At 43.2% G+C, this 16106-nt stretch overlaps 1 protein-coding gene across 1 annotated transcript in view; it reads right to left on the reverse strand.

The window, feature by feature from the left end:
• Positions 1-1247: 1247 nt before the first annotated feature.
• The window catches only part of LOC139747602 (uncharacterized), a 28722-nt gene continuing 13863 nt past the window's right edge, over positions 1248-16106 (reverse strand). The window contains exons 3-6 of the mRNA XM_071660076.1: positions 15174-15363; positions 14396-14539; positions 14123-14156; positions 1248-2044 (exon numbers count right to left, since the gene is read on the reverse strand). Of these exons, the coding sequence (XP_071516177.1) occupies positions 1683-2044; positions 14123-14156; positions 14396-14539; positions 15174-15363 (730 nt within the window). The 3' untranslated portion in view covers positions 1248-1682. The remainder of the gene's footprint in view (positions 2045-14122; positions 14157-14395; positions 14540-15173; positions 15364-16106) is intronic.

Here is a 16106-nt window from a genome sequence, read left to right on the forward strand (position 1 = left end):
TCATGTATGTGCACGTCTGTTGTACTGCTGTGCGATAACAGAACGGTAAAGTATGTTAAACTAATGCCTTCATGACTACCAGTTGTGGTGGGTCATGACTACCAGTAGTGGTGGGTCATGACTACCTGTTGTGGTGGGTCATGACTACCAGTAGTGGTGGGTCATGACTACCAGTAGTGGTGGGTCATGACTACCAGTAGTGGTGGGTCATGACTACCAGTAGTGGTGGGTCATGACTGCCAGTAGTGGTGGGTTATGACTGCCAGTAGTGGTGGGTCATGACTACCAGCAGTGGTGGGTTATGACTACCAGTAGTGGTGGGTTATGACTACCAGGAGTGGTGGGTCATGACTACCAGTTGTGGTGGGTCATGACTACCAGTAGTGGTGGGTCATGACTACCAGTAGTGGTGGGTCATGACTACCAGTAGTGGTGGGTCATGACTACCAGGAGTTGTGGGTCATGACTACCAGTAGTGGTGGGTCATGATTACCAGTAGTGGTGGGTTATGACTACCAGTAGTGGTGGGTCATGACTACCAGTAGTGGTGGGTCATGATTACCAGTAGTGGTGGGTCATGACTACCAGTAGTGGTGGGTCATGACTACCAGTAGTGGTGGGTCATGACTACCAGTAGTGGTGGGTCATGACTACCAGTAGTGGTGGGTCATGACTACCAGTAGTGGTGGGTCATGACTACCAGTAGTGGTGGGTCATGATTACCAGTAGTGGTGGGTCATGACTACCAGTAGTGGTGGGTCATGACTACCGGTAGTGGTGGGTCACAGTAGTGGTTGGTCATGACTACCAGTAGTGGTGGGTCATGTAACTGTTCCAATATTATTTTGTACGATCAAAGAAAAGTATTACTGTGTTCTCACTTACGTGTCATGTAATCATCAATATTATGATCACTTTCCTTCACTCATATTTATCGTAGTATTCATGATATTCACGATATTCACGATATTCATGATATTCACGATATTAATGATATTCACGATATTCACGATATTCACGATATTCATGATATTCACGATATTAATGATATTCACGATATTCATGATATTCATGATATTCGACTCAGATATCAAGCATTACGTACTAAGATCAATCAAGTAAACTTTGAGTATCGTAAACTCAGGTCTGTAAGTTTACACAGACTTTTCTGATGCTAATTTACATGGAGGGATCTTGTTCGAGGATGTTCATTTTTACATCTAAGTATCCTTACTGCTGAAGTTTGAATCCGTCCTGAAGTACAACAATACAGACTGGACTCTTCAAGGTGGTATGTCAAGGGCTTCATTGATTCACAGGTGACGGAGATTATCATGGTCATCAAGGGCGAAATGGGTGACATGTCCTCATGTCAGTGAAGTCTGACATGACCACATAATCTATGCAGGAACAGTGTTTGATGCTCTTAGCGAGCGATCACCGCTATGTAAGCAACTCCAACAGTGACCTGCACTTGCCTGTGAGAGCAAAAGTACCTCAGCAGTTCCAGCTTTATCAGCGAGAGAAGCGGTGTCTGAGCAGCTGCAGCAGTGTCTGGTTTTTATCGGTGAGAGCAGCGGTGCCTCAGCAGCTGCAGCAGTGTCTGTTTTTTATCGGTGAGAGCAGCGGTGCCTCAGCAGCTGCAGCAGTGCCTGGTTCTTGGCGGTGAGAGCAGCGGTGCCTCAGCAGCTGCAGCAGTGCCTGGTTCTTGGCGGTGAGAGGAGCGGTGCCTCAGCAGCTGCAGCAGTGACTGGTTCTTGGCGGTGAGAGCAGCGGTGCCTCAGCAGCTCCAGCAGGAAGACAGCAACGCTAGCAGCCCAGGCGAGGATGAGGATGTAGAAGACCCCCTGGAGGTGCTGAAGGGTGAAGACCATGTTGGTCCGCTGCTCCTGTTGCCGCTGCTTCCAGTCCCAGCCCAGCAGTGACTCCACCTCCATCTGTAGCAGTGTGCAACATCTTAACTCCAGGTACAAAACGGCAATGAACACACTCCTCCTTGTTACGCTTTTGATCAGAGTAATTGTGTTTGCGAAACCTTTGACGCCTCACGAATTAAATCAATCAGTATATGAGACTTTCATTGCATTGCCGCCCTTTCGTAATTATATATATATATATATATATATATATATATATATATATATATATATATATATATATATATATATATATATATATATATATATATATATATATATATAACTACAAATTTTGCAGGGAAATAGTGCAAATGACTAGGACGTGTATAAAAGAAAGAGGCAAGAGGTCAGGAGAAAGTTGCAAGAGATGAAAAAAGGGCAAATAAGAGTTGGGGTGAGGGAGTATCATTAAATTGTAGGGAGATAAAAAGATGTTTTGGAAGGAGGTAAATAAAATGCGTAAGACAAGAGAATAAATGGGAACATCGGTAAAGGGGGCTTTTGGGGAGGTAATGACAAGCAGTGGTGATGCGAGAAGGAGATGGAGTGAGTATTTTGAAAGTTTATTGAATGTGTTTGATGACAAAGTTGCAGATATAAGGTGTTTTGGTCGAGGCGATGTGTGAGGTGAGAGGGGTCAGGGAGAATGGCTTTGAAGAATATATGTGAGAAATACTTCTAAAAACAAATGGATTTGTATGTAGCATTTATGGATCTGGAAAAGGCATATGATAGAGTTGATAGAGATGCTCTGTGGAAGGATTTAAGAGTATATGGTGTGGAAGGTAAGCTGCTAGAAGCAGTGAAAAGTTTTTATCAATGATGTAAGACATGTGTACGAGTAGGAAGAGAGGAAAGTGATTGGTTCCTAGTAAATGTCGGTTTGCGGCAGGGGTACGTGATGTCTCCATGGTTGTTTAATTTGTTTATGAATGGGGTTGTTAGGGAGGTGAATGCAAGAGTTTTAGAGAGGGTCAAGTGTGCAGTCTGTTGTGATGAAAGGGCTTGGAAAGTGAGTCAGTTGTTGTTCGCTGATGATACAGCGCTGGTGGCTAAATCAGGTGAGAAACTGCAGACGTTGGTGACTAAGTTTGGTAAAGTGTGTGAAAGAAAAAAGCTGAGAGTAAATGTGAATAAGAGCAAGGTTATTAGGTTCAGTAGGGTCGAGGGACAAGTTGATTGGGAGGTAAGTTTGATTGGAGAAAAACTGGAGGAAGTGAAGTGTTTTAGATATCTGGGAGTGAATTTAGCAGCGGATGGAACCATGGAAGCAGAAGTGAGTCACAGGGAGGGGGAGGGGACGAAGGTTCTGGAAGCGTTGAAGAATGTGTGGAAGGCGAGGGCATTATCTCGGAGAACAAAAATGGGTATGTTTGAAGGAACAGTGGTTCCAATAATGTTATATGGTTGCGAGGCGTGGGCTATAGATAGGATTGTGCGAAGGAGTGTGGATGTGTTGGACATGAGATGTTTGAGGACAGTACGTGGTGTGAGGTGGTTTGATTGAGTAAGTAATGAAAGGGTAAGAGATATGTGGTAATAAAAAAGGTGTAGTTGAGTGAGCAGAAGAGGGTTATTGATATGGTTTGGTCTCATGGAGAGAATGAGTGAGAAAAGATTGAAAAGGAGGATATATGTGTCGGAGGTGGAGGGAACGAAAAGTGGGAGAACCAAACTGGAGACGGAAGGATGGAGTGAGAAATGTTTTTAGTGATCGGGGCCTGAACATGCAGGAGGGTGAGAGACATGCAAGGAACAGAGTGAATTGAAACGATGTGGTATACAGGGGTCGACGTGCTGTCAGTGGATTGAACCAGGGAATGTGAAGTGTCTTAGGTAAACCATAGAAAGTTTTGTGGGGTCTGGTATACCACATCGTTCCAATTCACTCTATTCCTTGCACGCCTTTCACCCTCCTGCACGTTCAGGCCCCGATCACTCATTAATCTTTTTCACTCCATCTTTCCAACTCCAATTTGGTCTCCCACTTCTCCTCGTTCCCTCCGCCTCTGACATATATATCCTTTTGGTCAATCTTTCCTCACTCATCCTCTCCATGTGACCAAACCATTTCAAAGCACCCTCTCCTGCTCTCTCAACCACACTCTTTTTATTTCCACACATCTCTCTTACCCTTACATTACTTACTCGATCAAACCACCTCACACCACATATTGTCCTCAAACATCTCATTTCCAGCACATCCACCCTCCTTCGCACATCTCTACCCATAGCCCATGCCTCGCAACCATACAACATTGTTAGAACCACTATTCCTTCAAACATACCCATTTTTGCATTCCGAGATAATGTTCTCGACTTCCAAACATTCTTCAAGGCTCCCAGAATTTTCGCCCCCTCCCCCACCCGATGATTCACTTCCGCTTCCATGGTTCCATCCGCTGCCAGGTCCACTCCCAGATATTTAAAACACTTTACTTCCTCCAGTTTTTCTCCATTCAAACTTACCTCCCAATTGACTTGACCCTCAACCCTACTGTACCTAATAACCTTGCTCTTATTCACATTTACTCTTAACTTTCTTCTTTCACACACTTTACCAAACTCAGTCACCAGCTTCTGCAGTTTCTTACATGAATAGCCACCAGCGCTGTATCATCAACTAGCAACAACTGACTCACGTCCCGAGCTCTCTCATCCCCAACAGACTTCATACTTGCCCCTCTTTCCAAAACTCTTGCATTTACCTCCCTAACAACCCCATCCATAAACAAATTAAACAACCATGGAGACATCACACACCCCTGCCGGAAACCTACATTCACTGAGAACCAATCACTTTCCTCTCTTCCTACACGTACAAGTACATATATATATATATATGTGTGTGTGTGTGTGTGAGGTGGTTTGATCGAGTAAGTAACGTAAGGGTAAGAGAGATGTGTGGAAATGAGATGTTTGAGGACAATGTGTGGTGTGAGGTGGTTTGATCGAGTAAGTAACGTAAGGGTAAGAGAGATGTGTGGAAATGAGATGTTTGAGGACAATGTGTGGTGTGAGGTGGTTTGATCGAGTAAGTAACGTAAGGGTAAGAGAGATGTGTGGAAATGAGATGTTTGAGGACAATGTGTGGTGTGAGGTGGTTTGATCGAGTAAGTAACGTAAGGGTAAGAGAGATGTGTGGAAATGAAAAGAGCGTGGTTGAGAGAGCAGAAGAGGGTTATTGATATGGTTTGGTCTCATGGAGAGAATGAGTGAGGAAAGATTGACCAAGAGGATATATGTGTCGGAGGTGGAGGGAACGAGGAGAAGTGGGAGACCAAATTGGAGATGGAAGATGGAGTGAAAAAGATTTTGTGTTATCGGGGCCTGAGCATGCAGGAGGGTAAAAGGAGGGCAAGGAATAGAGTGAATTGGATCGATGTGGTATACCGGGGTTGACGTGCTGTCAGTGGATTGAATCAGGGCATGTGAAGCGTCTGGGGTAAACCATGGAAAGCTGTGTAGGTATGTATATTTGCGTGTGTGGACGTATGTATATACATGTGTATGGGGGTGGGTTGGGCCATTTCTTTCGTCTGTTTCCTTGCGCTACCTCGCAAACGCGGGAGACAGCGACAAAAAAAAAAAAAAATATATATATATATATGTGTGTGTGTGTGTGCTGTGTGTGTGTGTGTCTGTGTCTGTGTGTGTGTGTGTAGTGTGTGTGTGTGTTTGTGTGTGTGTGTGGTGTGTGTGTGTGTGAGGTGGTTTGATCGAGTAAGTAACGTAAGGGTAAGAGAGATGTGTGGAAATGAGATGTTTGAGGACAATGTGTGGTGTGAGGTGGTTTGATCGAGTAAGTAACGTAAGGGTAAGAGAGATGTGTGGAAATGAGATGTTTGAGGACAATGTGTGGTGTGAGGTGGTTTGATCGAGTAAGTAACGTAAGGGTAGAGAGATGTGTGGAAATGAAAAGAGCGTGGTTGAGAGAGCAGAAGAGGGTGTTTTGAAATGGTTTGGGCACATGGAGAGAATGAATGAGGAAAGATTGACCAAGAGGATATATGGTGTCGGAGGTGGAGGGAACGAGGAGAAGAGGGAGACCAAATTGGAGGTGGAAAGATGGAGTGAAAAAGATTTTGTGTGATCGGGGCCTGAACATGCAGGAGGGTGAAAGGAGGGCAAGGAATAGAGTGAATTGGATCGATGTGGTATACCGGGGTTGACGTGCTCTCAGTGGATTGAATCAGGGCATGTGAAGCGTCTGGGGTAAACCATGGAAAGCTGTGTAGGTATGTATATTTGCGTGTGTGGACGTATGTATATACATGTGTATGGGGGTGGGTTGGGCCATTTCTTTCGTCTGTTTCCTTGCGCTACCTCGCAAACGCGGGAGACAGCGACAAAAAATATATATATATATATTGAGAGAGCAGAAGAGGGTGTTTTGAAATGGTTTGGGCACATGGAAGAATGAGTGAGGAAAGATTGACCAAGAGGATATATGTGTCGGAGGTGGAGGGAACGAGGAGAAGTGGGAGACCAAATTGGAGGTGGAAAGATGGAGTGAAAAAGATTTTGTGTGATCGGGGCCTGAACATGCAGGAGGGTGAAAGGAGGGCAAGGAATAGAGTGAATTGGATCGATGTGGTATACCGGGGTTGACGTGCTGTCAGTGGATTGAATCAGGGCATGTGAAGCGTCTGGGGTAAACCATGGAAAGCTGTGTAGGTATGTATATTTGCGTGTGTGGACGTATGTATATACATGTGTATGGGGGTGGGTTGGGCCATTTCTTTCGTCTGTTTCCTTGCGCTACCTCGCAAACGCGGGAGACAGCGACAAAGTATAAAAAAAAAAAAAAATATATATATATATGTGTGTGTGTTGTGTGTGTATGTGTGTGTGCGTATGTGTTTGTGAATGTGTGTATGTGTGTGTGTGTGTGATGTGTGTGTGTGTGTGATGTGTGTGTGTGTGCGTATGTGTGTGAATATGTGTGCGTATGTGTGTGTGCGTATGTGTTTGTGAATGTGTGTATGTGTACGTATGTGTGTTTGTACATGTGTGTATGTGTGTGTGCGTATGTGTTTGTGAATGTGTGTATGTGTGTGTGTGTGTGGTGTGTGTGTCTGTGTGTTGTGTGTGTATGTGTGTGTGTGTGTGGTGTGTGTGTGTGTTGTGTGTGTATGTGTGTGTGCGTATGTGTGTGTGTGTGTGGTGTGTGTGTGTGTTGTGTGTGTGTGTGTGATGTGTGTGTGTGTGTTGTGTGGTGTGTGTGTCTGTGTGCGTGTGTGTGTGTGTGCGTATGTGTTTGTGAAAGTGTGTGAAAGAAGAAAGTTAAGAGTAAATGTGAATAAGAGCAAGGTTATTAGGTACAGTAGGGTTGAGGGTCAAGTCAATTGGGAGGTAAGTTTGAATGGAGAAAAACTGGAGGAAGTAAAGTGTTTTAGATATCTGGGAGTGGATGTGGCAGCGGATGGAACCATGGAAGCGGAAGTGGATCATAGGGTGGGGGAGGGGGCGAAAATCCTGGGAGCCTTGAAGAATGTGTGGAAGTCGAAAACATTATCTCGGAAAGCAAAAATGGGTATGTTTGAAGGAATAGTGGTTCCAACAATGTTGTATGGTTGCGAGGCGTGGGCTATGGATAGAGTTGTGCGCAGGAGGATGGATGTGCTGGAAATTAGATGTTTGAGGACAATGTGTGGTGTGAGGTGGTTTGATCGAGTAAGTAACGTAAGGGTAAGAGAGATGTGTGGAAATGAAAAGAGCGTGGTTGAGAGAGCAGAAGAGGGTGTTTTGAAATGGTTTGGGCACATGGAAAGAATGAGTGAGGAAAGATTGACCAAGAGGATATATGTGTCGGAGGTGGAGGGAACGAGGAGAAGTGGGAGACCAAATTGGAGGTGGAAAGTTGGAGTGAAAAAGATTTTGTGTGATCGGGGCCTGAACATGCAGGAGGGTGAAAGGAGGGCAAGGAATAGAGTGAATTGGATCGATGTGGTATACCGGGGTTGACGTGCTGTCAGTGGATTGAATCAGGGCATGTGAAGCGTTTGGGGTAAACCATGGAAAGCTGTGTAGGTATGTATATTTTCGTGTGTGGACGTATATATATACATGTGTATGGGGGTGGGTTGGGCCATTTCTTTCGTCTGTTTCCTTGCGCTACCTCGCAAACGCGGGAGACAGCGACAAAGCAAAAAAAAAAAATATATATATATATATATATATATATATATATATATATATATATATATATATATATATATATATATATATATATATATATATATATATATATATATATATATATCCATTTGCTTTTCTAAGTATTTCTCACATGCATTCTTCAAAGCAAACACCTGATCCACACATCCTCTGCCACTTCTGAAACCACACTGCTCTTCCCCAATCTGATGCTCTGTACATGCCTTCACCCTCTCAATCAATACCCTCCCATAAAATTTACCAGGAATACTCAACAAACTTATACCTCTGTAATTTGAGCACTCACTCTTATCCCCTTTGCCTTTGTACAATGGCACTATGCACGCATTCCGCCAATCCTCAGGCACCTCACCATGAGTCATACATACATTAAATAACCTTACCAACCAGTCAACAATACAGTCACCCCCTTTTTTAATAAATTCCACTGCAATACCATCCAAACCTGTTGCCTTGACGGCTTTCATCTTCCGCAAAGCTTTCACTACCTCTTCTCTGTTTACCAAATCATTTTCCCTAACCCTCTCACTTTGCACACCACCTCGACCAAAACACCCTATATCTGCCACTCTATCATCAAACACATTCAACAAACCTTCAAAATACTCACTCCATCTCCTTCTCACATCACCACTACTTGTTATCACCTCCCCATTTGCGCCCTTCACTGAAGTTCCCATTTGCTCCCTTGTCTTACGCACTTTATTTACCTCCTTCCAGAACATCTTTTTATTCTCCCTAAAATTTAATGATGCTCTCTCACCCCAACTCTCATTTGCCCTTTTTTTCACCTCTTGCACCTTTCTCTTGACCTCCTGTCTCTTTCTTTTATACATCTCCCACTCAATTGCATTTTTTCCCTGCAAAAATCGTCCAAATGCCTCTCTCTTCTCTTTCACTAATACTCTTACTTCTTCATCCCACCACTCACTACCCTTTCTAATCAACCCACCTCCCACTCTTCTCATGCCACAAGCATCTTTTGCGCAATCCATCACTGATTCCCTAAATACATCCCATTCCTCCCCACTCCCCTTGCTTCCATTGTTCTCACCTTTTTCCATTCTGTACTCAGTCTCTCCTGGTACTTCCTCACACAGGCCTCCTTCTCAAGCTCACTTACTCTCACCACCCTCTTCACACCAACATTCACTCTTCTTTTCTGAAAACCCATACAAATCTTCACCTTAGCCTCCACAAGATAATGATCAGACATCCCTCCAGTTGCACCTCTCAGCACATTAACATCCAAAAGTCTCTCTTTCGCACGCCTGTCAATTAACACGTAATCCAATAACGCTCTCTGGCCATCTCTCCTACTTACATAAGTATACTTATGTATATCTCGCTTTTTAAACCAGGTATTCCCAATCATCAGTCCTTTTTCAGCACATAAATCTACAAGCTCTTCACCATTTCCATTTACAACACTGAACACCCCATGTATACCAATTATTCCCTCAACTGCCACATTACTCACCTTTGCATTCAAATCACCCATCACTATAACCCGGTCTCGTGCATCAAAGCCACTAACACACTCATTCAGCTGCTCCCAAAACACTTGCCTCTCTTGATGGATTTGTATGTAGCATTTATGGATCTGGAGAAGGCATATGATAGAGTTGATAGAGATGCTCTGTGGAAGGTATTAAGAATATATGGGGTGGGAGGAAAGTTGTTAGAAGCAGTGAAAAGTTTTTATCGAGGATGTAAGGCATGTGTACGTGTAGGAAGAGAGGAAAGTGATTGGTTCTCAGTGAATGTAGGTTTGCGGCAGGGGTGTGTGATGTCTCCATGGTTGTTTAATTTGTTTATGGATGGGGTTGTTAGGGAGGTAAATGCAAGAGTTTTGGAAAGAGGGGCAAGTATGAAGTCAGTTGGGGATGAGAGAGCTTGGGAAGTGAGTCAGTTGTTGTTCGCTGATGATACAGCGCTGGTGGCTGATTCATGTGAGAAACTGCAGAAGCTGGTGACTGAGTTTGGTAAAGTGTGTGGAAGAAGAAAGTTAAGGGTAAATATGAATAAGAGCAAGGTTATTAGGTACAGTAGGGTTGAGGGTCAAGTCAATTGGGAGGTGAGTTTGAACGGAGAAAAACTGGAGGAAGTGAAGTGTTTTAGATATCTGGGAGCGGATCTGGCAGCGGATGGAACCATGGAAGCGGAAGTGAATCATAGGGTGGGAGAGGGGGCGAAAATTCTGGGGGCCTTGAAGAATGTGTGGAAGTCGAGAACATTATCTCGAAAAGCAAAAATGGGTATGTTTGAAGGAATAGTGGTTCCAACAATGTTGTATGGTTGCGAGGCGTGGGCTATGGATAGAGTTGTGCGCAGGAGGATGGATGTGCTGGAAATGAGATGTTTGAGGACAATGTGTGGTGTGAGGTGGTTTGATCGAGTAAGTAACGTAAGGGTAAGAGAGATGTGTGGAAATAAAAAGAGCGTGGTTGAGAGAGCAGAAGAGGGTGTTTTGAAGTGGTTTGGGCACATGGAGAGGATGAGTGAGGAAAGATTGACCAAGAGGATATATGTGTCGGAGGTGGAGGGAGCAAGGAGAAGAGGGAGACCAAATTGGAGATGGAAAGATGGAGTGAAAAAGATTTTGTGTGATCGGGGCCTGAACATGCAGGAGGGTGAAAGGAGGGCAAGGAATAGAGTGAATTGGAGCGATGTGGTATACCGGGGTTGACGTGCTCTCAGTGGATTGAATCAAGGCATGTGAAGCGTCTGGGGTAAACCATGGAAAGCTGTGTAGGTATGTATATTTGCGTATGTGGACGTATGTATATACATGTGTATGGGGGGGGTTGGGCCATTTCTTTCGTCTGTTTCCTTGCGCTACCTCGCAAACGCGGGAGACAGCGACAAAGTATAAAAAAAAAAGAATATATATATATATATATATATGTATATATATATATATATATATATATATATATATATATATATATATATATATATATATATATATATATATATATATATATATATATATATATATACATATATATATATATATATATATATATATATATATATATGTATATATATATATATATATATATATATATATATATGTATATATATATATATATATATATATATATATATATATATATATATATATATATATATATATATATATATATATATATATATATATATATATATGTACGTGTACGTGGGTTGATTAGAAAAGGTAGTGAGTGGTGGGATGAAGAAGTAAGATTATTAGTAAAAGAGAAGAGAGAGGCATTTGGACGATTTTTGTAGGGAAAAAATGCAAATGAGTTGGAGAGGTATAAAAGAAAGAGGCAGGAAGTCAAGAGATAGGTGCAAGAGGTGAAAAAGAGGGCAAATGAGAGTTGGGGTGAGAGAGTATCATTAAATTTCAGGGAGAATAAAAAGAAGTTTTGGAAGGAGGTAAATAAAGTGCGTAATACAAGGGAGCAAATGGGAACTTCAGTGAAGGGCGCTAATGGGGAGGTGATAACAAGTAGTGGTGATGTGAGAAGGAGATGGAGTGAGTATTTTGAAGGTTTGTTGAATGTGTTTGATGATAGAGTGGCAGATATAGGGTGTTTTGGTCGAGGTGGTGTGCAAAGTGAGAGAGTTAGGGAAAATGATTTGGTAAATAGAGAAGAGGTAGTAAAAGCTTTACGGAAGATGAAAGCCGGCAAGGCAGCAGGTTTGGATGGTATTGCAGTGGAATTTATTAAAAAAGGGGGTGACTGTATTGTTGACTGGTTGGTAAGGTTATTTAATGTATGTATGATTCTTGGTGAGGTGCCTGAGGATTGGCGGAATGCTTGCATAGTGCCATTGTACAACGGCAAAGGGGATAAGATGGAGTGCTCAAATTACAGAGGTATAAGTTTGTTGAGTATTCCAGGTAAATTATATGGGAGGGTATTGATTGAGAGGGTGAAGGCATGTACAGAGCATCAGATTGGGGAATAGCAGTATGGTTTCAGAAGTGGTAGAGGATGTGTGGGTCAGGTGTTTGCTTTGAAAAATGTATGTGAGAAATACTTAGAAAAACAAATGGATTTGTATGTAGCATTTATGGATCTGGAGAAGGCATATGATAGAGTTGATAGAGATGCTCTGTGGAAGGTTTTAAGAATATATTGTGTGGGAGGCAAGTTGTTAGAAGCAATGAAAAGTTTTTATCGAGGATGTAAGGCATGTGTACGTGTAGGAAGAGAGGAAAGTGATTGGTTCTCGGTGAATGTAGGTTTGCGGCAGGGGTGTGTGATATCTCCATGGTTGTTTAATTTGTTTATGGATAGGGTTGTTTGGGAGGTGAATGCAAGAGTTTTGGAAAGAGGGTCAAGTATGAAGTCTGTTGTGGATGAGAGAGCTTGGGATGTGAGTCAGTTGTTGTTCGCTGATGATACAGCGCTGGTGGCTGATTCATGTAAGAAACTGCAGAAGCTGGTGACTGAGTTTGGTAAAGTGTGTGAAAGAAGAAAGTTTAAAGTAAATGTGAATAAGAGCAAGGTTATTAGGTACAGTAGGGTTGAGGGTCAAGTCAATTGGGAGGTAAGTTTGAATGGAGAAAAACTGGAGGAAGTAAAGTGTTTTAGATATCTGGGAGTAGATCTGGCAGCGGATGGAACCAAGGAAGCGGAAGTGAATCATAGGATGGGGGAGGGGGCGAAAATTCTGGGAGCATTGAAGAATGTTTGGAAGTCGAGAACATTATCTCGGAAAGCAAAAATAGGTATGTTTGAAGAATAGTGGTTCCAACAATGTTGTATGGTTGCGAGGCGTGGGCTATGGATAGAGTTGTGCGCAGGAGGATGGATGTGCTGGAAATGAGATGTTTGAGGACAATGTGTGGTGTGAGGTGGTTTGATCGAGTAAGTAACGTAAGGGTAAGAGAGATGTGTGGAAATAAAAAGAGCGTGGTTGAGAGAGCAGAAGAGGGTGTTTTGAAATGGTTTGGGCACATGGAGAGAATGAATGAGGAAAGATTGGCCAAGAGGATATATTTGTCGGAGGTGGAGGGAACGAGGAGAAGTGGGAGACCAAATTGGAGGTGGAAAGATGGAGTGAAAAAGATTTTGTGTGATCGGGGCCTGAACATGCAGGAGGGTGAAAGGAGGGCAAGGAATAGAGTGAATTGGATCGATGTGGTATAGCGGGGTTGACGTGCTGTCAGTGGATTGAATCAGGACATGTGAAGCGTCTGGGGTAAACCATGGAAAGCTGTGTAGGTATGTATATTTGCGTGTGTGGACGTATGTATATACATGTGTATGGGGGTGGGTTGGGCCATTTCTTTCGTCTGTTTCCTTGCGCTACCTGGCAAACGCGGGAGACAGCGACAAAAAAAAAAAAAAAAAAAAATATATATATATATATATATATATATATATATATATATATATATATATATATATATATATATATATGTTTTTTTTTTTTTTTTTAATTTTCCAAAAGAAGGAACAGAGAAGGGGGTCAGATGAGGATATTCCCTCAGAGGCCCAGTCCTCTATTCTTAACGCTACCTTGCTAACGCGGGAAATGGCGAATAGTTTGAAAGAAAGAAAAGATATATATATATATATTCTTTGCACACATTCACCATCTCCCGCGTTAGCGGGTCAGAGTGAAGAACAGAGAACTGAGCTTTAGAATGAATATCCTCAATTGGCCCCGTTTTTTGTTCCTCCTTTTGGAAAAGTAAAAACTGGAGGGGGGATTTCCAGCCTTCAGTTCTGATGGCACCAATTTACTGTTGGGTGTTGTGGATCTGAACCCGGGACCACCACATCCTATCCCAGTGATTTAACCGCTCGACCACGACGTGAGCAAAGCTTTCCATCTTAGACCAACCAATGGTCCAGTGACGGTCACCTACACCTGCCCCTGGGGAGCTAGTGTGAGGTTCCTGTGACTGGCACGGGTGCAGACTTGCCCTCACCCTTCAGGTCGCGCGGTATGACGGGGGATCTGACTAAGATGGAGAGCTTTGGTCACCTCGTGGTGGAGCGGTGACCTCACTAGCCTACCACGTGGCGGTTCCGAGTTCGAATCTTCGACGCCCTGAAGGAAAGGAAACTAAGCAAAAGGAGCAATACTTCTCCCACAGAGAGGAGTATTACATCTCCTTCCTACGGAGGAAGACATATCTAAAAGATAGAAATGAGAAAATATGCAAAAGCATCACATTCTTCCTTTTACGACAAGAGAGACATATTTTCCTTGTGTTTCTCAAGTGTAAAACCTGGAGTGTGTTGGACACTGACGATGTTTCTTGTGTGACAACATATCCTGAGTCTCACCTTGAGCCAGTGTTGACAGAGGCCAGCCTCCACCAGACGTTGGATGCCCTGGTCAAACTTGTCCTTCCAGGGTGTGTGTTTGGGGAAGTACCATGATGTATAGCTGGGCAGCAACTGCTCCCTCACCATGTACCATTTGGCCGCCTGTACGGTGTTGGATGCGACAGAAGTCAGATACTCAATCTTTTTTTTTATGGCGTCCAGTTCTATGGCTCACAGTCTATATATACATCACATATGAAGGCTGCAGAGCTTCAGGAGGGCCAGTGTATGTATTCTTCCCTGGGGTTCCCATATTGAGACAGTTTAAGGAGTAAAGTGTCCATTCATTCGGTGTAATTAATTCAGTCTTGTAATTTATCTTACGTTTAACTTCTAAATCTTTGGCTGCTGAGGTAAGGAAAGTTGTCGCTGATGACATTTTGCTAAGGGAAACAACTGCATATGCCAAGCTGGGATTCAGTACATATTTTCCTGCCAAAATTGTCTTACAATTTACTGGTAGAAAGTTTTTACTTTGAAAATTGACAGTAACTTAAGTCACCATGTGAATGTCATATAGCTAATGCATTAACATATATCTTATGAACAACTTAAATTTGATATTATCATCAATGGATGATGAACGTTACTTTGAAAACCAGTTTTGTTACGATTCCAAGAATGATCCCACCAGATGAAGTGGGGCTGGGGAGCAGGCAGTAGCCAAGACCACGTCCTGAACACTGCCACTTAACACCACCACCACCACAAGGGACCAAGACACTGCCACGTTTACCTGGTGTCGGGATCGTAGGACAACTTGACCATACATGACGGTGTCGAGCAGAGCGTGGCTGCCGACCAGCATGGCTGCCACGGCGTCATCCTGCACTGGGAAGAAGTCCAGCTTCTCGTACAACTTGACGTCACTGTTAAGCTCACTCAGGAAGGTCGAAATCGGAATACCGTACTCTGCCATGGCCAGCCTTGGGTGTAAGCAGAAGTCATCCTCAACCTTCTAACCTGCCACATGTGTCGTTCTAACTACATGGCTACAACATCCACCACAACATCGTAGATACCCACGATAGATTGTAATGAGAAGGACAGTTTGCCTCACATACTGAAAATATATCATACTTCTTCCCGTATTTACCTCTGCATGTAGATCTTCCATCAATATGGACTCCCGTGGTGCAATTATTAGCGGTCCTGAGCTACACGCATTCACGGGGCCGCCCGGGATCGAACACAAAGGTTCGAATCCTGGGTACGGTTGTCGGTCCACAATCAACCCTGCTGTTCATCCCGTCCTAAGATTTTTCATCACAAGTTAACAACCCCAACCTTCACCATTTAACATCCCTAACCTTCACCAGTTAACATCCCTAACATTCACCAGTTAACATCCCTAACCTTCACCAGTTAACATCCCTAACCTTCACCAGTTAACATCCCTAACCTTCACCAGTTAACATCCCTAACCTTTACCATTTAACATCCCTAGCCTTCACCCGTTAACAACCCCAACCTTCACCATTTAACATCCCTAACCTTCACCAGTTAACATCCCTAACCTTCACCACTTAACATCTCTAACCTTCACCATTTAACATCACTAACCTTCACCAATTAACATCTCTAACCTTCACCACTTAACATCTCTAACCTTCACCATTTAACATCACTAACCTTCACCAATTAACATTTCTAACCTTTACCATTTAAC

This window comes from Panulirus ornatus, chromosome 69 (assembly GCF_036320965.1).
Source record: "Panulirus ornatus isolate Po-2019 chromosome 69, ASM3632096v1, whole genome shotgun sequence".
In the NCBI taxonomy this organism is placed as follows: domain Eukaryota; kingdom Metazoa; phylum Arthropoda; class Malacostraca; order Decapoda; family Palinuridae; genus Panulirus; species Panulirus ornatus.